Below are 23,152 nucleotides of genomic sequence, written 5' to 3' on the forward strand. Positions count from 1 at the left end.
TCTGTCCTGCCCTGAAGAAGACTCCAGGATGAAGCAGTGGGGAAAGAAGCCACCAGGCGAGGGGTAGGGGCAGAAGGTGGCTGGGAGGGTACAGGGGTGGGATCCCAGGAGGCTTAAATGAGGTTAGGGAACAGTGGGTGAGAGGTCCGGCCCCCTCCAGGAAAAGCACCCAGGGCTTGCAGCTGAAGAAAGAAGCCCCATGGTGGGCCCAAGTATTTGGAAAGAGCCTTTAGGAAGAAATTGGGCCTGACAAGGATGGGGTGGCATGCTTTTGAGGTCCAGCCCTATGAAGAGGGTGTGCGGAGGGGGGGCGCACAGGTATGCAGGTATGTCTGGGGCCAGGGGAGGGCATAGACTGCAAGTTGTGGAAATGATGGTCACTTCCCTTGTGAGATACTGTTAACACTAGAAACCGTCCTCTCTGGCAAATGTCTGAGAGGTTCTGAAGTTTCCTTGTCACTAAGGCTAATTGCACCTTTTAAAATGTTATTTATTTTTGGTTTGCTAAAAAACGCAAGTAAATAGGAATGTTTACAAAGGTTCCATCTCCATGTCTCCTACCTGTTCTTAGGCATGAACCTACCGGGAAACATGAGTCCCCCCAATGAATGTACATATAGGGTAACAATAGCCAACAGGCTGTGTAGACCACATGAGTGTAAACACCTTCCTATGTGAGTGTAAACGTAGGGTAGCGATGGTCTATAGGCTGTGTAGACCACGTAAGTGTAAACACCATCTTCCATGAGTGTAAACACCTCTCTACATGAGTACAAATGTAGAGTAAGGATGGCCTACAGGCTGTGTATACTGCGCGAGTGTAAACAACTGCCCCTGTGAGTATGAATGTAACGATGGCCCCCGGGCTGTGGACATGCATGTGCTCTGTGTGGGGACAGGAGGAGGTAATGGAGTTTCATGTCTGGTCCCAAATGGAGCAGCCATGTTTTCCTGGGCGGTTCTGGTGACTCGTTGGAAAGCTCTGCTTCCTGTCTTCTGCATCAGCAGCACCTTGAGTTCGCTGGGAGCACAGCAGCCTCTGCCGAAGGCTAATACGGCTCCGTGTCTTCCCAGGAGACGGTGGGTGAGCCCTTCTACCTGCTGGTGACCACGCTCAACCAGAAGATCAACAAGGGTCCCGTGGACGTGATCACCTGCAAGGCCCTGTATACCCTCAATGAAGACTGGCTGCTCTGGCAGGTCCCAGAGTTCAGTGCCGTGGTATGTTCCCTCCAAGTCCCTATCCAGGCCCAGAATGAGTCCAGCTGGGGATTAGGACTGGGGTGGGGGCGGGCAGACCACTCACAGAGAAGCGGCAGCCTTCCTACCTTGGGAGGCCTTGTGCGTTCAGTTAATTAAAAACAGTAGCTGATAAAATATGAACACACGTTCACATAATAGATTTTAATGGCTTGGATTGGGGGAGAAAGCACTGTAACGAGGCCTAGGGTACTCATCAATTTCCGAAGGTTTTAATATCAGGATTGCTGGTAGCTCTTGGCGGCGTCAAAGGAAAAGCCAAGCGCTCCCGCGTCGGCACTTATAATTGCAATCGGAGTCTCTCAAAAGCTTGGCTCCAGGAAGACAATGTGTGAAGATATATTTCAACCAAATTGAGGCCGTCTTATTTTAGAACGATAACGCAAGACAAACGCCACTGTGCTCCCCCTGCAGCGCGACGCTCTCACTTTATTTCATGGGTTGGTGGCAGATGTTCCGTGTTGTGCACTCAGTATCCCGTGGTCTCACCAGGTGTCTCAGGGAGCTTCCTGAGTCCCTGTAGGAGGACGTTGCTCAGGTGGAGGGCCTCGATGCCGGGAACTCCCTCTTCCCCTCTCCACCTCACCCCCACCACCCTCCCGAAAGAAAGACACACCAATATAGCTACACTCAACAGACAGGAGGCCGGAGCAGCCTTGCTCAGGACTGTCTGTGCCTCCCTGTCTGTATAGACCTGGGAAAGAGATTGTGGTGTTGGGGTGATCTTTAGCTTTTTGGAGACTCTGGACTTCTTGTTAGTGGAGAAAGAGGAAGAGATTACAGTGGAGCTACTCGTGACGGGAGCCGAGTCTCCTGTGGCTTCGCTCTGGCTGGCGAGGACTGTGGTGTCATCCGGGAAGAATTCGTTCCCTAATTGGAGAGGCACCACGGTGCTGTCGACCGTGTACAGGGAGAAGAGTCCACAGAGCAGCAGTTTTAAGTTCTGTGTCACCGCCAGATGTGGCTCACCCCTGCATAGAAGGTTACCTACCAGACTCAGCTGCCGCCCGAAAGGCGGGAGGCTGGGCTGATAGTCACTGCTTGCCAACAATCTGACTTCTGTCCATGTCCCCATCTGCATCTGAGGGGCAAGGAAGTGGGGTGCAAATCACCTAGAAAGGGCTGGGTGATGGCTCAACACTTTGGTAGCCTAAGGCAGGAGGCTTGCTTGAGGCCAGGAGCTTAAGACCAGCATGGGCAACATAGTGAGAGCCCATTGCTACAAAAAATTTTAAAAATAACACCCAGAAATCTTGCTAAACACCAATTGCTAGGCAGCATCCCAGAGTTCTGAGTTAGTAGGTCTGGGGTGTGGCCCAATAATTCACTCTTCTGACGAGCCCTGATACTGCTGTTTGAGAACCATTGGTATAGTGGTCAGGAGCGTGGAGACTGGAGCCAGGCAGGTTTGAATCCTGCTCGGCCAGTGGTTAACTGTGTGACATTGGGCAAGTTTCTAAGCTTCTCTGAGCCTCATTCTCTATGTGTGGATTGGAGGTGATTAATGGTCATGGTGCCTGTGTGTCTCACGGCGTGCTGTGAGGATGGAAAGAGTCCTTGTTTTGTGTTGCCACCCACATGACCCAGTGCACTTGTGCTGTGTACAAGTTACTCCATTTAATTCGGGTCTCATGGAACACCTGCTAGTAATAGCGAGCCAGGTGTGTCTGTGCTGGGCCTCCTGGGACTGATGGACCCAGGTGTCTGGGCAGGGAGCCCCAGCATGGACATTTCTTCTCAACTCCCAAAAAATGCTGCCTGCGCTCAGCCTGGAGAGCGTGCTGGGGCACCTTGGAAAACAGGCGGACTTGGACCTTGCACCGGGCCTGCGGGCTATCCTGCAGCCCACTCTGGGTCTGGGACCCTGACCTAGAAGACCTTGTGCTTTACCTTAAAACGTAGAAGCCCCAGAGGTCCCTGAAGAAAAACTTTGCAAGTGGAGAAGCCTGCCCATTTCAGCTTCCTGAAGACATCCCTGCACAGGAAGGAGGGGAAGGGTTTGGATGGGGACAGGAGGCGCCAGGGCCCCAGGCAGTGGAGGTCTGACTCCTTTCAGAGCTCCACATCTGAGTACTTCTTCCCTTTCATTTTGAAACATTATTTATTTCACAGTCAATTAAGACCATGTGTTTCAGATTTGTTAACACTCAACTCATCATCAGAATGTTGCTTGATGTTGAAGAAATCCATGTCAACTCTTGAAGTTTTTTTCTTTATAGCCCCTGGGGAAAAGGGTAATGGGAAGTTAGGATTTCAGAAACCCACACAAATTTTCCTTTTCAAATTCAGATTTGCCAGTACTCAGGCTGGCAGGGGCCTCCTGGCTGGGCCCCTCCCCTTGGGTTTCAGGCTGGTGCCCTCTGAGGACCATCCAGCCAGCCTTTGTGGCTTAGGACTGTCCCAGAAGCTGTGGAGGTAGCACATGCCAGCTGTGCCATGTGATGAGATGGTAGAAGAAGGTCAACATAAAATGTGAGGCCTTGCTTTTTCTTTCAGGCAAGCCCCCCACTGGCACCAGCTTTCTAGTTCTCCTTCCTCCTGGTCTTCCTCCCCACTACCCCCAGTGGTTTCAAGTCGGGATTTCCCAAATCTGCCCGAAGTGTTTATGTCATTGAAAGCCTAGGTGTGGAGAACCAGCTGGGGGTGGGGGGGGATGTATGTGGTGGTATGTGTGTTTGAGGTGTGTGTGTGTATTGTGTGTGCTGTGTGGGTGTGTGTGCTGTGGTGTCTGTGTGGTGGGTGTGATTCTTTCAAGGAAAGTCAGGAGAATGGAGAGCAGCCACAGGGACAGCTTGAAATTGCAGAGCCTGGGGCAGAGGCAGGGATGCATGTGAGAAAGGGCCAGGCTCACCAACTGGAAAGCTGGGCTTCCCACCTCTGAGACTAGGTTGTGTCCACCCTGAGGTGTGGGGTGTTTTCTAGAACGTAAAGACAGCTTGCCAATTTCTTATACATGAGATCATTATTTGCAATATTGGAGGAATATTCCTGTCTTGCCTGAAATTTAAGCAAAGTTCCCAGAGCCATGCTTACTCTAGTACCACAGGAAACCATCCTTGGCCAGGTGCAGTGGTTCAAGCCTGTCATCTCAGTGCTTTGGGAGGCCAAGGCAGGAGGATCACTTGAGGCCAGGAGTTCAAGATCTGCCTGGGCAACATAGCGAGACTCCTCCATCTCTTCATTATTAATTAAATTTTGAAAATTAGCCAGTACACACCTCTAGCCCCAGCTACTCAGGAGGCTGGGGCAGAAGGATTACCTGAGCCCAGGAATTCAAGGCTGCAATGAGCTGTGATTGTGTCCCTGCACTCCAGTCTGGGCGACAGAGTGAGACCCCGTTTCTAAAAAAAACAAAAACAAAAAAAAAGGAAAAAGGAGGGAGGAAGAAGTCAAGAAGGAAAGAGGAGGAGAGGGAAGGAAGGAGGGAGACACCTCCATCAAGGTGTTCCTGGCTGGTGTTCCATGAGGCAGTGAGGTCACTGCCCTGACGTTGGCCTCCTCCCCGATCACATCAGGGAGTGTCGTGCACTCAGGACTCCAGCCCTTTTTTAGCTCCCAGAAACTCCGCGTAGAGGCTGGACGAGAGTGAGATCTGTTCTCTGCTGTTCTGTTCCTTGGCAGGATACTGAGCCCATCCCGTGTTGTGGACAGGGAGTCTTAGGCGCTGGCCACCTGACTTTTGAGAGTGGAGCCATCGCCTGGGAACTGGGAAGCCGGTGAAGGCCTGGGGCTTCAGTCCCAGGAGAGTGGTCATGTGGTAGGCCAGATATTTGCTTCTCTTCCAGGAGATGGGAACAGCCCATCGCACACAGCCACGTGCTGAGTCAGCAGGGGAGGGCAGACTTGTGATCAAAGCACTGCGTGAAATGGGTTCTTGAACTCTTGAGCCCAGAATCATGGACTCACTCTCCTGCTGTCCCTGAGTGGCAGTGTCCAACCAGCCAACACGTGCACTGTCCTCAGGTCTGGGCAAGTTTTCGCGGCTGTCAGAAGGTGCTAGAGAAACAACGTTGTGCAGCTGCGGAGTTGGCGGCGCCTCCACTGAGGTTTGTGGGAGGTTTTCCTGGGCCCTCCCATCTCTCTCCCCAGCGATTGCCATGGGGGACAGTCATGTATAACAGGATGCCTCATACCTATCAGCGCCTCGGCATCTCTGTGAAGCACCTGGTCCCCACGTGTCCTGTGATGGCCCGTCCTCTCATGGCTCCTTCTGTGCCATTGGTTTGTCCTTACAGAAGATTCGTTATCCCCATGATTAAACAACCTGCCATCCCGATTAAGTCATTCCCCATACTTCAATTACATCCCATTAAACCCTGATGCCTGCATACCAGCGAGCCTGTTGCTAATATTCCCTGCATTTGTGGAGAAACAGTGAAGTTAATGAACAATTCCCGACTTTTTTTCCTTTTTCTCTCTACCATGATGCAAATTATTTCCATTATGACTTGCAAGAATGCTGCAGTCGTTACTAACTTCAGTGTTAGTCTTCTGGCTTACAGATCAGAGTGAAGCCATTATTTGTGATCATTTTAGGTAAGTCATTCCCCAGGTGACGGCTATGTTGGAAGATGAAATATTCACGTTTAATGGATGCTTTAAACAACGTCCCTCTGCATAGCAGCTCCTCTCATGCCTGTAATCTTGGAATTAGAACATCACTTACTTTCTAAATATACAAGTATTCGTTATTCCTCTTAATGTTCACATGGGCCTCTAGTGTTTTATAGCCAGGGTCCTTATTTATATTTGTGCCCTCAGGGAATGGTGACTGTCACACATTGTGGTGGAAAAGTATTTCCTAGATTTGTCTTGGTGACATCAAAGTCAGCATTCGTCTGAGGGTCCTGTTATCTGAGGCATGGGCTGTGCCCTGCCACATGTGGCCCTGTGCTTGTTTTGATAAAGTTTTATTGGAATCCCACCATGCTGTTCACTCAACCACTGTCAGTGGCTGCATCCCTGCTGGGTGTGTGGAAAATTGGGTATGGCCGGAGTTGCGGAGGTGAAAGCACTCACCAAGACAGTTATGGATTAAGAAAGATCGATTCATTAAGAGGAAGATGCATTGTGAAAAGGACACAGCAGGCAGGACAGCCCCGAGAGTGTCTGCTGTCTGCCAGGAGGCAGGGGCCAGATGGGGGTATTTATAAGACTATGAGAACTGTCTTTGGGGGAGGTTTGTGAAAGGAAACTTCCAGAGGTTTGTAAAGCGGCTGATTGATGGTGTTTTGTTTCTTTAAGATAAGGTTAATTGGCAGCATAGTTAACTAGCAACAAACAGTTAGCTACTTTCTGTTTCAAATGCTTTACAGCTGGCTCACCAGCTTTTACAGCTTTAGTTGCTATAGTAATTTTCTTTGTAGCATTTGTAAAATCTCATCCTAAGGTTTTCTTCCTCAATTTACCCAATTGCTGCCAGCATCATTGGGCCTCACATTCCTCCATGCCTGCTCCAGTGGCGAGGTGAGCCATGGCGGAGTCCACCAGGGCCTCCACGCCTGGAGCAGTCACCGCTGGCCTTCTACCTGAAGTTTTCCAAAACAGAGAACGAGGCCAGACTCTGCCCTCCCACCAGGCCAGGAAGGTCAGCCCTCTCCGCCTGCCCGGGACACAGCCACTGAGACACCTCCCACTGTTCACACACCTGGAACCTCAAAGCTCTTTCCAAAAAAAAAAAAAAAAGGCCCCAAACAGTGAAAACACTGGGGTCAGTTATGGGCCAACTCAGCCATCTTCTCGCCCAGGAGCCGGAAGGACACAGCGTGCAGATGCCAGCACAGCGAGGCGCAGGGCCAGAGCCACATGCACGTGTACATGCCGGTGTCTTCACGGGTCATTTCTTTCAAATGCAAAGGCTCCTTCCTGTCCCCGCCTCACTGTGAACAGCAGAGTCCCTGGGCCTCAGAGCCCTGGGCATCACTCTTGGCAGAGAAGAAAGAAAGGTGAAGGACTGGGACAGGGTAACCCCGGCCAGTGAGGCAGGAACCCGAGGTTGGCTGTCCCTGACACGCGGCTGGCTCTGGAGCCTTGAAGCTGCTGCTTTTTCTTCTCTCTCGTGTGGGTTACGTAGAAACCCTCTTCTCTCCTTGACTTAGTCTGGTATGAGAGCCGGGCCCTTCTCTTGGCTCTGTCTGGGCTCTGAAATGAATTGGAAATGTATTTTCCAGGCGTTATTTGATGAGAGTAGTTACCACTCCAGCCTGTGATGACAGAGTTGCTGGTTTGTGACCCGTCCTTCTGCTGTTCCTTTCTGGCCGGAAGAGAGGGCAGGAAGATGCATCGAGTCCTGCCCAACACCCAGGAGTGTGGTCGAGCATGAGGGAGGTGGGCCAGCCTCTGCAGACAGTGCCCATGCCTGCCCTTGCTCATCCTCCCTGCCTTCCTGATGCCCAGAACTGCCAAATGGTGTAAAGGGTTGAGGCTCACACCACTAAGACATGGGAAGAGGGGGTCTTTGGAGCCTGACAGCCTTGGGGTTGAATCTGGGCTCAGATACATTACTTACTGGCTGTATGACCTTGGGCTAGGTGCTCAACCTCTCCGAGCCTTGTCTAAAGAGACAAGGATAAAAACCTACCCTTGTACATTTGTTGTGAGGCCAGAAGATAATGCATATAATGTGTGTGGCCATCTTGTCTGGGACAGAATAGGTGCTCACTCCTTTATTTATGTATTTATGTATTTATTTTTTATAGAGATGTGGTCTTGTTATGTTGCCCAGGCTTGAACTCCTGGGCTCAAGTAATCTTCTCACCTCAGCCTCCCAACGTGTTGGGATGACAGGCATGTGCCACCATGCCCGTCTAGTGCTCATTTTTTTTTTTTTTTGAGTTGGAGTCTTACTCTGTCGCCCAGGCTGGAGTGCAATGGCACACTCATGGACACCCCAGCGTTGATCTGCTAGGCTCTGGCGATCCTTCCACCTCAGCCTTCCTAGTAGTTGGAACTACTAGGTAGGCGTGCGCTACCATGCCCGGCTAACTTTTTAAAAAAAATTTATTGTAGAGACGAGGTCTCACCAAGTTGCCCGAGCTGGTCTCGAACCTGCGGACTCAGGCAGTCCACTCACCTTGGCCTCTAAAAGTGCTGGGATTACAGGCTAAGCCCCCGAGCCCAGCCCAGTGCTCATACTTTATCATAGTGTTTCTTGTCTGCACTGTTTTCCTTGTGACCCATGAGGTCCACCAAGCAGGTGTCCTTTCACAGTCCTTCTGCTGGTTCCTTGCTGACGCTGGGTATCGTGGGTGGGCAAGGTGTTCTGACCAGTTGAGCCCATGCGGAGAAGCATGTGCTGCGTGCCTGCATGCTGGTGCTGTTACTCCAGGGGTGACCTGTAGTCCCTGTAATTGGGCACTTGCCACCTGTGGCAGACAGTCTCCCACCAGACAGACGTGGACAGGGGACAAGGTGAGCCTGAGAGGCTGGCTGGTGACACACTGTGGAGCACAGCCCTCTCAAGTCCCTTCCCAGCAGCCCCTCTCTCCCATGGGCCTTCTGGGTGGAGGCACTCCCAAAGCCACAGGATGTATTCAGTGCTAGAGCAGGACCTGGGTGTTATGGAGACCAGCAGGATGCTTGCATCTTGCCCCAGAGGCCCCGGTGGGGCAGCACGGGCCAGCAGGGCAGTCCCTTCTCTCTCGTCTGGGGTTTCAGTGTCTACCCACCCACGTTCCTTCCACATTCCAGGACACAGCAGGGGAAAGGGGATGGATGGTTACTGGCTGTCTTTTTTTTTGAAGGGGGATACTTTTTAAAATTTCTTTTTTATTTCAGTAACTTTAGGGGAACAAGTAGTTTTTGGTTACATGGTTGGTTACATTGTACAGTGGCAAAGAAGTCTAGGCTTCTAGGCTTTCAGTGTCCCTGTGAGTGCACATTATACTCAGTAGGTGAGTTTTCATCCCTTCCCCTCACCCTTCCCGCCCAGGCTCCAGTGGTCATCACACCATCCTTGCCCTTGCAGATGCTAGTTTAGCTCCCACTTATCAGTGGGAACATGTGGTGTTTGGTTTTCTGGTCCTGCATTATTAGGATGATGGTCTACAGGTCTATCCATGTTGCTGATAGAGACATTATTTCATTCTTTTTGATGGCTGAGTAGGTGTGTATACCACATTTTCCTTATGCATGGATCACCTGATGGGCATTGAGGCTGATTCCACATCTCTGCCACTGAAAATTGTGCTGCGATGAGCATGCAAGTGCAGGTGTCTTTTATATAATGACCTCTATGTCTCTGGGTAGATACCTAGTAGCCGGACGGCTGGGTCAAATGGTGAGTCTATCAGTGGCCTTTTAAGGACATTCCTGAGGGTTGCCCCGTACACATCACTGGATATCATTGGAAGGACACAGTCATGTGGCTATGCCTGGTGGCTGGGGACACTGGGAAATGTTATCCTTATCCTAGGTGGATAAGTCTGAGAGTCCTACGGGTTCAGTGTCCAGCCAGGTGAGGTAACTGCATTGCCTCTGCCAGGTTGTCCGTGTCCAGCCTGTCTCCACTGAGAGCACTGAGGACCTCTGGCAGATGGGGGCTGCCCCTGGGAGCTCTATCTCCTTGATGGGCCTTCTGGCTTTGCATTTAAGAGGCTAGGCTGGGTGCAGTGGCTCACACATACAATCCCAAACTTTGGGAGACTGAGGCAGGAGAATTGCCTGAGGCCAGGAGTTTGAGACCAGCCTGGGAACAGAGCAAGGCCCTATCTCTACAAAGTACAAAAAATAGAGTCTGGACACATCCAGGCTATGATCCCACTGCTCTGCGATCTTGGACACGTTTCTAAACCTCTCTGTTTCTTTGCCTATTAAATGCAGCGGTGAGTGTACCCCCTTCATGGAGCAGTTGTGAGGATCGGGAGCTTGTGGGTTCCTCCCAGGATGGGGTGAGTGTTCGGTGGTGCCAGCTTGTTACCAGGAGCCTTGATGGCCTTCTTGCCTTCTCCACATGTTCTCTGTCATGGGTGCAAGTGTCTCTCCTGTTCAGCAGGTGGTAGTTTGGACAGGCTGGCATGGTCTGCAAGCCATCCTCCCACCCAGGGATGTGGGATTCTCTCTGGATGTCCTGAGCGGGGGGTCGAGTGGAAAGCCAAGGGCCTCCACAGTCCAAGGTCTCCCTCATGGGTGGCAGTGCCTTTTCAGACCCCATTTAGATGCGGCCTTCTGCGTGCAACCTTCTCTGATTTCTCTCCTTTAAAAATCCCCTTCCAAGCTGGAGACGACACTTCTCTGAACCCCAGGTGCCCTGTCTGTACCCATCCAAGTCTACCCAGTACGGGATGGGCTGTGCATATCCTCCAGTTGTCCCACTGTCTGCTGGTGCTTCCCTGGCAGGATTAACACCAGGTTCCACTCTGTTACCTACAGTGCCCTGCACACAATGGGTGCAACATAAGGGTTGTCTGCGGGTGAACTTGTCTACCTCAGCATCCATGGCAGGCACTGTGGAGGTCGGCACATCCAGCTGTTAGCAAGAGAAGGTCGGGCTCACGGTGCCCAACATCGCGAGGGCGTGGGTTTGCATCTTAGAACAGAAAGCTGGGGGAGCAGGACCTCTGAGGCTGGGCCACATGCTCTGCAGTGGCAGAGTCTGGGTCGCCATCTCCCTGCTCCTCTTGGCCCTCTCCTCCTGGGCACAACAAGGCTGCCACAGCTCCGAGCACCACTCTCCCTCTTGTTAGGGAAGAAAATCTATATTTGTGTGTGTTGTTGGCTAGAGCAGGGTAACAGGCCAGGCCCTGCTGCAGGATGCGTGCTTCCCAGCCCGGGCTGGGCCTGCGACCCCTGATACCTGGCTTACCTAGGACAGTCGCTGCTGAAGGACATGAGCTGCCTGGCCTGGGCTGGGCCCATGGCCCTGACACCTGGCTCTCGTTAGTCAAGGCAGGATGGCTGCTGGGTGGGAACCCAAGCAGATGTGCTCTTGCCTTGCTGACACTTTCCTGCCAAGGAAATAGGGGGAGCCAGGGCAGTCCCTCTCAATGGGCGGCAGGTTTCCGGGAAGAGGCCGGTGTAACCTTAGAGCACTTCAGCCTCCTATGGGCACTGTGGGCATGATACCAGCCCATGGATTTGAAGCTTGTTTCCTGCACAACACAGCCTGGTGAGTTAAGAGGCAGGATCACCAAGTGTCTAAGAACAGGGAGCCAGAGTGCCTGGCATGAGTGTTTTCTCTCTGGGTGACCTTGCAGCATTTAAAACAAAAATCTCTTTGTGCCTCAGTTTCTCATCTTTGAAATGAGAAGAATAAGACTCTGCCAGTGGGTTGCTTCTGGGATTAATCTATTTGTACTGGGACACAGGCTTGACATTCCTCCATGCCAGGCACGTGTACAACTCTCCTCAGGTTGCTCTGAGTCGTCCTCTGAGACAGGAACAAGGAAAATGTTTTTTGCATCTTTAAATATGTTTATTTGGCATCTGTTTATCTCCTTTTAAAAATTTTGTTTTAGAATCCAGAGTACATATGAGGATTTGTTACAAAGGTATATTTTGTAGAGGTGGGGTCTTGGCTTCTGGCGACGCCCTCACCCCAGGAGTGAGCGTGGTACCTGAGGGGTGGTTTTTGCAGCCCTCATGCCCTCTCCCTTCCTCCCTCCCTCCCTTCTCTGGCAATGTCCAGTGTCTTCTTCCTGCCTTTGTGCCCACAGCCCATGTTGAGCTCCCACTTATGAGTGAGAGCATGTGATACTCACTTTTCCGTTTCTGTGATCGTTCACTTAGAATGATGGCCTCCAGCTGTGTCCATATTGCTGCAAAGGACATGAATTGCTCTTCATGGCTGCATAGTATTCCATTGTGTAGAGGGATTACATTTTTCTTGTCCAGCCCACTGTTGATGGACATCCGGGTTGGTTCCATGTTTTTGCTAACCCATGAGGATTTTGAGGCTCAGAGAAGCAGGATGGCTTGTCCGTTTCCCACAATAGCCAGCAGCAGGGAATGCGGTGTCCTGGTGGCCCAAGGATGGGCCTGGGCCTGGGCTTGAGCCCTCAGCCCTCCTGTCCTCCCTCCTTGGAATCCTCCATGAACACTGACTGATGGTGGTTGTTTGTGCCTGAGGGTGATTTGCTTGACAGACAAGGCTGTTGTCTCCCATGGATACAGTGAGCTCTTTGTGTCAAGGATCATGTCTTTACACCTCTCCCATGCCCAGCCCCTGGTGCTAAGTGGGATGCAGAGGAGACTTGGCTTGGAGGGCTTCACAGGGGTAGGATGGGGAGAAATGGCACCTTCATGAGGCTTCCCAGCGGGGCCAGTGGCTGAAGTGGAGCCACCGTGAGGAGGCACTTACCCCTGCCCATCCGCCTTCCCTGCCCTGGGGGTGGTGGGCTGTCAGGAGGCCACCAAGACCCTCAACCCCACCCACAAACCGGGAAGCTCTGAGCACAAGTGTGGTAGCAAGAAGGAGCCCAGATCTGCTTGTGTCTGAATCCCCCCCGGACACTAAGAATACAGCCCTGCCTCTTCCCACCATCTAGTGTGGAGGCAGCAGCAGATTTACATGACTTGACTATACAGCTAAGGATGTTTTTTCCTTTTGGTTATGTTCTTGAGAAGAGCATTTATTGCCTATAAAGAGGTGTTTTTGTTGAAGACAATAGTGCCCTTTAGATGGGAAGGGAATGTTATCTCACAGATGCCTGTGGAGCATAAACAAGAGTTCCTGGTAGCTAGGAGGGCTTTCCGGAAGGTCCCCACCAGGAGGAGACCAGACACGTCCACGGGACCCTCACCCCACCCCCTCCAGGACACCCACTAGTGCAAAGTAAGTTGGAAGCCTAGGACTTTACTTCATGCCTGGTCTAAGGCAGGGCTCCTGGCAGCTGGGAGGGTCCTTGGCGGTTGGGAGTCCCTGGAGGCTGGGAGCGGGGGAAGGCTCCTGGGCTCCTATGGGATGGAGGTGTGAGGGAGGGCTGGTGGCAGGAGGCAGAGAAGGCTCATGGCACCAGCTCTGCAGTTGGGGAACATCTGGCTCCAGCTCCTGGCTCTGCCGCTGATGAGCTGTGTCCTGGGAGCAAGTTGCTTAGCCCCTCTGCCTCAGCTTCATCACTCGAAAATGGATCAGTCTCCCTCAGCTGAAGTTGGATGAGAAGAGGCAGTCACCTCTGGAAAGGAGAGCCTCTGTGTGAGGTCGGCGTCGGCACCTTCCTGATGGCCTCCCAACGCCATGCCTGCCAAGTGGCATTTTCAGGGTTTTGTTTGTGAGTGGGAAGGTATGTGAACCCTCCCTGGTAGTGATAGGGACCCACTCAGAACACAACGTTCTTGAAAGCAGGGTGGGATGACTCTTCAAGAAAGGAAATGTGGCTGGGCTCAGTGGTTCAGCCTGTAATCCCAGCACTTTGGAAGGCCCAGGCGAGTGGATTACCTGAGCCCATGGGTTCGAGACCAGCCTGGGCAACTTGGTGAGACCTCGTCTCTACAATAAATGAAAAATTAGTTGGGCATGGTAATGTGTGCCTGTCGTCTGGCTACTTGGAAGGCTGAGGCAGAAGGATCGCCAGAGTCCAGCAGGTTGACACTGGGGTGGCCATGAGTGTGCCACTGCACTCCAGCCTGAGTGACAGAGTGAGACTCCAACTCAAAAAAAAAAAAAAAGAAAGTAAATGCAAGGCTGGGCCAAGGGTGCTGGGGCCCACGGAGGTCAGACTCCACTGACCAGAGTTTTCCTTGTTTGGTAAGACTGGGCCACAGTTGCTCTTGAGTAATGATAGGTGGACTGTAGAGGCTGATGTCAAGGCTCTTAGAGCAAAATGAGCCAAGGGGCTTTTAAACCACAAACTGGTTTCTCACTGTCCTGGAGGCTGGGAAGTCCAAGAGCAAGATCTGGTGTCAGCTGAGGGCCTACTCTTGCTGTGTCCTCAGGTGGGAGGGATGGGGCAACCCCTGGGGCCTCTTTCTAAGGCAGGGATCCCATCGTGGGGCCTGGGCCTCAGATTCCAGACCTGCTAAGGCCCCACCTCTGAGTCCTGTCATGTTGGGGGTATGGATTTGAGTACAGGGGTTTAGGGGAGATGCATTGAGAGACAGCTGCATTCAAGAGAGACATGCCCGGGGAAGTCCCCTATCCACGTCAGTAGTCCCTGAATCATACCTCCCAGGGCCCGTGAGCCGGTTCCAAGGCTGAGTGGCTACTTCAGTTGGTCATCACATGATTCCCAGGTGGTTACTGCTGTTATTCCTCAAAGGTGAGAAGCCACGGCACAAGGAAGTCGCCAAGTTGGTTAGTGATGGGCTGAGAGGGCACCCAGATGGTTAGTGATAGGCCGAGAGGTCACTGGCTAGTTGGTGATGGACTGAGAGGTTACCCCTCTAGTTAGTGATGGACTGAGAGGTCACTCAGCTGGTTAGTGATGGACTGAGAGGTCACCTGGCTGGTTAGTGATGGGCCAAGAGTTCACTCGTTGGTTAGTGATGGGCTGAGAGATCACCCGCTCGTTAGTGGTGGGCCTGGAGGTCATCTGTTGGTTAGTGTGGGCTGGGAAGTCACCCATTGGATGATGATAGACCAGGAGGACACCCACTGGCCAGTGGTGGGCCGGGAGGTCACCTGTTGGTCAGTGGTGGGCAGGGACTGAAGCCAGGAGTCTGCCCCGTCACTTGCTGGCATGTTCCTCCTGCTGTGGCTGGACCCCGCATGGGGTGGAGGTCCTGCTGTCAGTGTGGCTGAGTGTTTTCTCACATGCAGGCGTGCTCACGCCGACAGCAGTAGCCACTGTAACAAGCGTTCTTGTTACTGTCATGTATCATGGAGCACTCCTGACAGCGTGGCCTGTGCTGGGCCTTAGAATCCCCCACAGAGCCAGGAGGCAGGGAATTGTCAGGCCCACTGTAAATTTGGGGTGGTCCCAAGGATCCCCTTTCCCATCTGATTGTGTTTCCATGTCCTAACATTCCCACTACCAGGTCATCTGTGCCCTCCTTAGCCAGGCTCAAACAGGAAGCAGCTGTGGGTCCCACTGCACCCCCGCCCAACTCCTCCATGGCCCAGGGACCCTGGATCTCACCTGGGTGTTGTGCTGTTTGCAAAATGCTCCTGGCCCTTTCCTGAGTCTGCTTCCCTGAGCATCCATGCACAGCTCTGTTGTCTGAGATCTGTGTCTCTGTCCTCACGTAAGCTGGTTTGGGTATTCCCTCATTCCATGTTGCCACACGGGCACGAAGGCCTCTCTCCCCTGGAGTCTGACTCTGAAGTTTTGCAGCAGAGGGAGAACGTGAGCTGATGTGATGTTAAGTGGTGGCACTGGAATGAAAGCAATGAATGCCAGAATAGTAGTCCAGGGCAGACCTCAGTACTCTAATGTGGGTGAGGAGGCTGATGGGATGCTAGGAGTGGAGGGGAGCAGGTGTTCTTGTATTTCATGTTGCTTATTTAAGAGTGGCCTCTCCCATGGTTGACACGAGGACCTCGGAATCTTTCCTGTCACCCACAACATCTCTTCTGGGACTGTGTGGCCCTGTTAATAAAAGCAATTCACACACCTTCACGTGTGAAATCACGGTCATCGCTAGTCTGCCCTTGTCCACCTTCCAGTTCTTTCTTGTTTTTGGAGGATGAAATTAGAAATCAGTATGTTTAGAATGTTGATGTGCACATGTATTTTACTCTGATGCATATATACTCAGGGCTTGCTGTCTAGTGAGTGTTTTAATCTGCTTTTCTTCCATTGTCCCTGAATGAGTGGACCTGGAGGAAGATGGAGTGACCCATGCCGTCCACTGCTGACTGACATGCATTTGAGGCTCACGGGGCTGGCCACAGTGTGTCTTTTGTGAAGGCCTTGCAGGCTGCACTGTCTAACAGACTTGGAAACCTGTCTGTCCTCTTGCAGGCATTAAACGTTGTCTTTGAAAAAATCCCAGAAAACGAGAGCGCAGATGTCTGTCGGAATATCTCCGTCAACGTCCTTGACTGTGATACCATAGGCCAAGCCAAAGAAAAGATTTTCCAAGCATTCTTGAGCAAAAATGGCTCTCCATATGGACTTCAACTCCACGAAATCGGTCTTGGTAAGCGATGCGGGTGCCACACTGTTCTCAGTGGCGCCCTCTGTCCCTGCCCCTGCAGCTTTCATTGGGCCAGGCTACTGCGGCTGTGGTGTCCCTGGAGGGCGGGTCTAGGGGCTGTGAGCGTCACAGTTCTTCCTCGGAACCATCACCCTCCCGGGTGTCACTTTCGAGTGTTATGTTTGTAAATAGATTCATGAGTTCGCTGGCCCTGAACTGCACAGAATCACCTTAAGTACAAACTACCAAAAGTGGGCACGCATGCCCGCTGTGTTGCACATCACACTGGCATTTGAGTTGCGTGTTGTGATATGAATGTATCAATAGTGGGTGGCTTAGGCTCCAGTGTGGACTCTAGCCTACTGGAAGGTCATCTTCCACTCTGCATGGAGGACACACTTCATTCTCCTAGTATGGAACAGTGTCTACTGTGAATACCTGGGACCCATGAAGGAGTGTGTTTGTGACTAGCCTACAGGGATGTATGAACCCCTCAGTGTCCCATGAAGGAGCATGCAGTGACCAGCTCACGGGGATGTCTGGACCCTGTAGGTGTCCCATGAAGGAGCGTGTGGGTGACCAGCTCACGGAGGTGCCTGGGCCCTGTCAGTGTCCCATGAAGGAGCACGCGGGTGAGCGCTCACAGGGATGCCTGGGGCCTGTCAGTGTTCCATGAAGGAACATATATGTGTCCAGCTCATAGAGATGCCTGGGCCCTGTTGGTGTCCTGTGAAGGAGTGTGTAGGTGACCAGCTCACAAGGATGCCTGGCCCTGTCAGTGTCCTGTGAAGGAGCATGTGGGTGACCAGCTCACAGAACCATGAGCAACTCACACTCATTTTAAAGTCGAGCTCCACACAGCCTCCCGGGAAATTGTCATGGGATTTCAAAGCAGATAACAAGGCAGATGGGAAGAGTTAAGTTGCTGTGGTGAAATAGGGTAGCAGGGCCCCTCCTCTTGAGAGCCTGTGGTGGGGCTCCCTGGACAGGCCATTAACCCTCTGTTAGGCCTCCTGCTTATAGGCCATTGAGAAGTGTCTCAAGGCAGGGGCTAGGACAGGGAGACCCTACAGATGTTTGGGGACTCAGGGCTCCAGGGCACCTCTGATGGCCTCCCCATTGCTTCTGTCCGTGGGAGGACTGCTGGGAAGCCTGGAGACTATTTTAGCTCAAAAGGGCATCCCAGGCAGGAAACCATGACCATCAGCTTCCTTGCTCTAGGTACAGCTTGTACGTGGCACCCACCAGTCTCAGCTGCATATGTCAAGTCTGTAGGACCAGCCTCACCCTTTTTTGGATTGTTAAGCATGCGTCCCTCGCTCCCTAAAGCAGCAGGACAGGACCAGAACCTGACCAGGATGTTGCTGGCCTAAGACCAGATGGCTGTCCCCCAGTGGCCTTGTGCCACATCTACTGGTTGACAGGGACATGGCCAATCAGCATGTCGGCTTCTGTATACCTGCCAGTCTTTAAACTATGTCCAGGGCTGGTCCCAGGACATTGAGGCCAAAGCTTGGAAGTTGCCAGGTGTCTGTTGAAACCCTGCAGGCTGTGCTCAGAGGCCCACACCTCATGCCTGGAACGCAGGAAGCCCCTCAGGAGGGATGTTGGCAGTTGCCTCAGACAGTAGAAAATGCTGGGCTGGACGGGGCTGGGAGGTGACTCCCCACCTCACAGTGCAGTGCCACTTAGCATCAGCCCACATGGCCATGTGGCTGCAGGGTCAAGGTCATTAGGGTATCTGACTTTTTTTATTCTTTGAAGAAATTAGAAGTTCACATTTTTATGTGTGTCTTCCCAGCTTTAAATGCTGGCTGGCACTGAGTTGACATTAAGGAATGATTAACAAAACACTGCAGGTTCCAAAAGAAATCCCACACATTGTGAGCCATACCTTGAGCCCAGGCATGAGAGAGTGGCCCCAGCCAGAGTGTTTGCACCCTGTGGTGCTGGGATGCTGGCATATAGTCCCCACACCACAGGAGCCCAGAGATGGTTCCCGAAGGCCATGGGCACGGTGGGGCATGGTGGCTCATGCTTGTGATCCCAACACTTTGGGAGGCCAAGGTGGGAGGATCACTTGAGGCCAGGAGTTCAAGACCAGCCTGGGCAACATAGCGAGACCCCCTCTCTAAAGTATTAAAGGGGGTGGGCTCCTGCCTGCCCCTGTCTGTGTCTGCAACATGCTGGTATGAGAGCTGAGCATGTAGATTTGCTTCTGGAAGTCTCTGAAGGGCTTTGGCCTTCAGTCTTCCCTTCCAGGCCAGCCTCAGAGTCAGAGCTTCAGAGAAAGGTGCTTTGAAGTGTCAGAGCCCTGCACATACACAAAATAAACACAGCTCAGGCCACCGCATGGCCTTTCCACATCTTCCCTGAGACTCACCACTCATCTTGCTGGGTTGATGAGGCCAACACTCATGGGGTGGCGGGCGCACTCACGTGTCCCTTGGTGAATGGGGCCTCTTTCTTGCAGAGCTGCAGGTGGGCACGAGGCAGAAGGAGCTGCTGGACATTGATGGCTCGTCTGTCATCCTGGAGGATGGCATCACCAAGCTCAACACCGTGGGCCACTACGAGGTAAGGCCACCGCAGCCCACTTGCCTGTCTTGGGGGTCCCCAGCTGCCTCAGGGCCACCCAGCTCCCAGGCCACCTGCAGTTGGCCACCTCTGGCTGCTCTCTAGCCGGGCTCAGAAGAGTTGGCGCTGTCCTTGCCCATGGTCCCTCTCAGGGGCTGCGACTGTCCCATTCATGGGACACCCTCATCCTGAGGCTGGGTCAGAAGCATTGCCTTTGCAAGTCTCTGACCTTGTCTGTCCTAGAAAACCAAAGAAGTATTGTCATTTTACTTCTGCGGGGGCCTAGTATCAATGCTAAGGGAAGCCCCTGAGTCCCGGCTGCCTGGCCCACAGCCTTTGCAGGGCCTTGTGGCCTTTGTGTGGGGTTCTGCTTCTAGAAGCACCTGTGTCCTGTGTTGTCATCTCCAGCGACACAGCCTTTGGCCCCTGGATCCCCACGTGAGGTGAATGCTGGGGTCAGTGAGGGTGCATGCAGCTTCTCAGGCACCCAGGTGTGAGAGGCTTACCCATGGCAAGGGCGGAGGCAGGAAAGCTCAGGAACACACTGGGCTGGCTACTGGGCAGCATGATCTGGATCTTGCTGCATATCCACTATGTTGAAAGCCAGGCTGTGTGGATGGGGACAGGGTCCTCGGGGAGGCGGGAGAAGGGGGAGACAAGAGGCAACAGCCTACTGGGTAGCAGTGCTAGGCTTGGCGCATCCAGGAAGGCTTCCTGGAGCTGGCCGTAACTGAGCAGAGACCTAGAGAGCAAGGAGGACTTGGCCAGGTCAGAAGGGAGGGCAGTTCTCTGGTAGGACCTATTGGTCTGGCCTAAACCTGAGGGTGGGGGCAGGGGAGCTGACGTGGCCAGTGCCTCTGGCGCCTGCTCCATGCTGCCTGCTGTTCCCAGCTGTCCCCGTGTTTCTGCTCCTCCTGTGCTACCTCACGCCCATGAAATGGGCACCCTTGCCAACCCATTTCACAGATGACGATGCGGAGGCTCATGACGGCAACCTGCGCCTCCCTGCTTGCCTCTGCGGCAGGGCCAGATTTGGATCTGGAGAGCCGGTCAGGGGGTTGTGGCTTCACTCTTTACGGAGAAGGAGGGCAGAGGCAAGCAGGGAGGCACAGGTTGCCAGGATCACCGTTGCTTCAGGACTGGGAGTTCATTCCAAGAATGATGGCGAGCCCTGGAAGCTGAGAAGGTGGTGGCTGCACGTGGAGTGGAGACGTGAGGAGCTGCCCTGGAATTGGGGAGCCTGTCGGCAGCTGGAGGGTCCTGGTGGGCATGTTGCCATCCAGAGTGTGCAGGCCCTGGAGGTGGAGGTGCGGGATGAGGGGAGCAGAGATACTCGGAGGGGGCGCCGCACCCTGTGTAGGCAGGAAACGTTGGGATGAGGGAGGGGGCATCACTCAGGCTGGCTGGGCAGATGTGGGGGGTTCTTGCTCAGAGAGGGGGAGGTTTAGGGGGCTTCCCAGGACACAGGGCCTTCTCTAGCTGTGAAATCCAGGGAGGAGGATTAGAACTGGGAAGGACTTTGGACCCCGCCAGGCTTCCCTCTCCCAGGAAGGAGCTGAGACTGTCCCTGAGCAGGGTTGTCTGGACAGCAGCCAGGAGCAGGGGTCGCCAGCTGGGCTCTTTGGCCAAGGGGGTCTCAGCCCTGTTTGGAAGTCACCGCTTTGGGTGGGCATCACAGCCTTGCTAGAGGAACCAAATGGCGATCTCACAGAGTAGAGACCTGCTCCCACGCTTGATCTCCAAGGCTCAGACTTTCCAGCCACAGGGAAAGTTGGAAAGTTGCGGGGAGAGTTGGTAGGAATCCCCCGGGAGCTTTCTGAAGTATGGATTCCCAGGCTCAGGAATATGGGTGGGCATCGGGACCGCACTTGGAGTGACCCTGCCCCAGGGGGCCATCATGGCCAGGATGAAGTTGGAGTCAGAGGTATAGCCTGTGGGCAGTGGTACCCAGGGAGGGGCTGATGTGGCATCCACTTGAAGCCCCAGGTTCCAGGCCTGTGGGCCTCTCCTGCCCTCCATGCATGTGGGTGGCAGATTTGTCTCTGCAAGGCTGGAGGGACACAGGCCTGCTGGGTATCTTTGATGTGACTGCAGGCCTTCTCAATACCTCTTGGCCACCGTAGGGCACAAGAAGTCCCCAGGAAGGGTGAGTGCCACTGTAGCTTACAGCTGGGGAGTCCTGTAAGATAAGCCCTGCGGCACATGGATGGCCAGGCCAGGGCGGGCTATTGGGAGGGATACCACTGCATCCGATACTGGCTGCATGAGACTCCTGTCTGCTTATGGATGATAATGGAATTAATCCGTCCTGTAGTCGTTTCCAGTCCAAGTGATTTATTGGCCACACACCCCAGCGTTGCTGCCTGGTGGTTATAAATGACACGACCAGAACACGGGGGCTTAGAGGATTGTCCTTATGCTTAAGAGCTAAGCTGCAAGGCAAATATACACAGAGCACTGGAGGGTGTGGAGGTCACCACCATTCTGTCCATCCCGGGAACCTGTCGGTGCAGTCTGTCGGCAGAAGACCAAGAGGCATCCACTGCCACTCGGCCACCCCAGCCTGTCCTGGGTTTAGTTGTGCCCCAGCAGACACAGAATGGGGGTGACTTGAAAGGGCTGGGCTGACGTGTGTCTCTGCCCTTTTGTTGAAACATTCCCACCAAGCACTAGCATTTCTCTCCAAAGAGACAAGGTGCTAATTATCACTCTTACTCATTTACCAGAGTGCCCCAGTTTAAGTCACTATGTGCTTGAAAGCAAAAAAAAAATTCATTTAAAGATGGGATCTAATTTGGAGTTTTAAGTGAATCAGACTCACCTCCCTCCAATTAATCCAAATTAGTTAGGTTTTAAAGTTAATCTGTCGTGATGGCCAGTTCCTCCTACTGTCTAAACAAAGTCACTGCTGCTGGAGCAAGCCGTTTCTTCTCGCCTTGTTCTGTCCTCAGAGCAAACAGTGTGGCTGTTCTCCTGAGTGATGTGCTCTCAGCATGTTTCAGGACAGGTTTCTGGAGGCGATCTGAGGGCAAGAACGCATGGTGTCCTGCAGAGCACATGCAGCCTGGGGCCCAGGTCGCCACAGTGCCACAGTGTCTGAGGAACAGTCAATTCTGGGTCCTTTTCACACCTGGGAAGTCTGCATCTCATGTAAGATCAAATCAACATGTGAGAGGACAGAGTACAGGAAGTTGCAGCAGGTCTCTGCTTCGTGGCTGGTCTGCGAGGCTCCAGGCCCACAAGGAGTATCCCTGTGAGCCATTTGCAAGGTGGTCACCCAGGGGGACACACAGCTCTCCGCAGTGGCACCCTCTGCCTGGGAACAGAAAGGAGGCAGTTGTGCGTGTGAGACTTGAACCCCACACTCAGCTTCCCCGGCATGATGAGTCTGGGCCTCAGGTCTCGTCTCCCTTCAGGGTCCCCAAGGCAGCCGCGCCCCACACCTCAGGGCCGTGCCTCAGCCAGTGGCCCTGAGGCTCCGGGGGATGGGCCTTCATGACACATCCTTCAACCAAGAATGCAGGGTGGCAGTTTTCACGCCAGCCCCATCCTGTCCTGTACAGCCAAGGGGCTGAGTGCTCAGGTCTCCACAGACACAGAAGCAGAATTGTCCCGCTGTCATTAGGCCCCTGCAGGTGCCCAGAGTGGGCAGTGGCTCCATGTGTGTCTGCTGGGGTGGGGCAGGGCGTGTGCTGTGCCCGAGAGGTCAGGCATGCCTGCCTGTTGGGATAGGGTATGCTGGCCCCCGTGACTATGGTGGTTGGGGTCTCTGGGGTCCAGGCTGCCCTCACTCTCCTGCACGCTGGTGTGACTCTTTATTGGACTGAGTTGCGCCCTGCAGAGTGGTGCCTGGCATGCAAGATGGCGTTTGATGGAGGAGGCATCTCTGCTGTCACTTGGAGCGCAAGACTTGGGAAGACCGGCTGGTCACAGTGTTGGTGGAGACCACTGCCATGCTGTGGTGGGCTGACGCAGATGGGTCCCTGCTGGCACCGCATGTATCATTCAGAAGATAGAGCTCACAGGAATGTCCCACAGGGTCTGCTGGCAGTCCTTCTGGTCAGGTGTGTTATCCATGACACTGAAATTCTAAGGCCTCCTGCAGCATACATGTCTCTAGATACCCATTTATTTAACAAACACATGTCAAACTTCTTGGCCTGTCATCCCAGCACTTTGGGAGGCCAAGACGGGAGGATTGCTTGAGGTCAGGAGTTTGAGACCAGTTTGAGCAACACAGACCCTATTTCATAAAAAAAAATTAAATTGAGAGAGAGCGAGAGTACTTCTTGTATTCCAGGAA

At 53.2% G+C, this 23,152-nt stretch overlaps 1 protein-coding gene across 1 annotated transcript in view; it reads left to right on the forward strand.

Moving 5' to 3' along the window:
- PLXNC1 (plexin C1) overlaps positions 1 to 23,152 on the forward strand; it is a 137,441-nt gene that overhangs the window by 94,108 nt on the left and 20,181 nt on the right. The window contains exons 21-23 of the mRNA XM_021708253.1: positions 1,078 to 1,221; positions 16,098 to 16,275; positions 18,746 to 18,849. Coding sequence (XP_021563928.1) covers positions 1,078 to 1,221; positions 16,098 to 16,275; positions 18,746 to 18,849 — 426 coding nt within the window. The remainder of the gene's footprint in view (positions 1 to 1,077; positions 1,222 to 16,097; positions 16,276 to 18,745; positions 18,850 to 23,152) is intronic.

This window comes from Carlito syrichta, unplaced genomic scaffold, assembly GCF_000164805.1.
Source record: "Carlito syrichta isolate Samal-C Ts95f unplaced genomic scaffold, Tarsius_syrichta-2.0.1 Scaffold135639, whole genome shotgun sequence".
Classification (NCBI taxonomy): domain Eukaryota; kingdom Metazoa; phylum Chordata; class Mammalia; order Primates; family Tarsiidae; genus Carlito; species Carlito syrichta.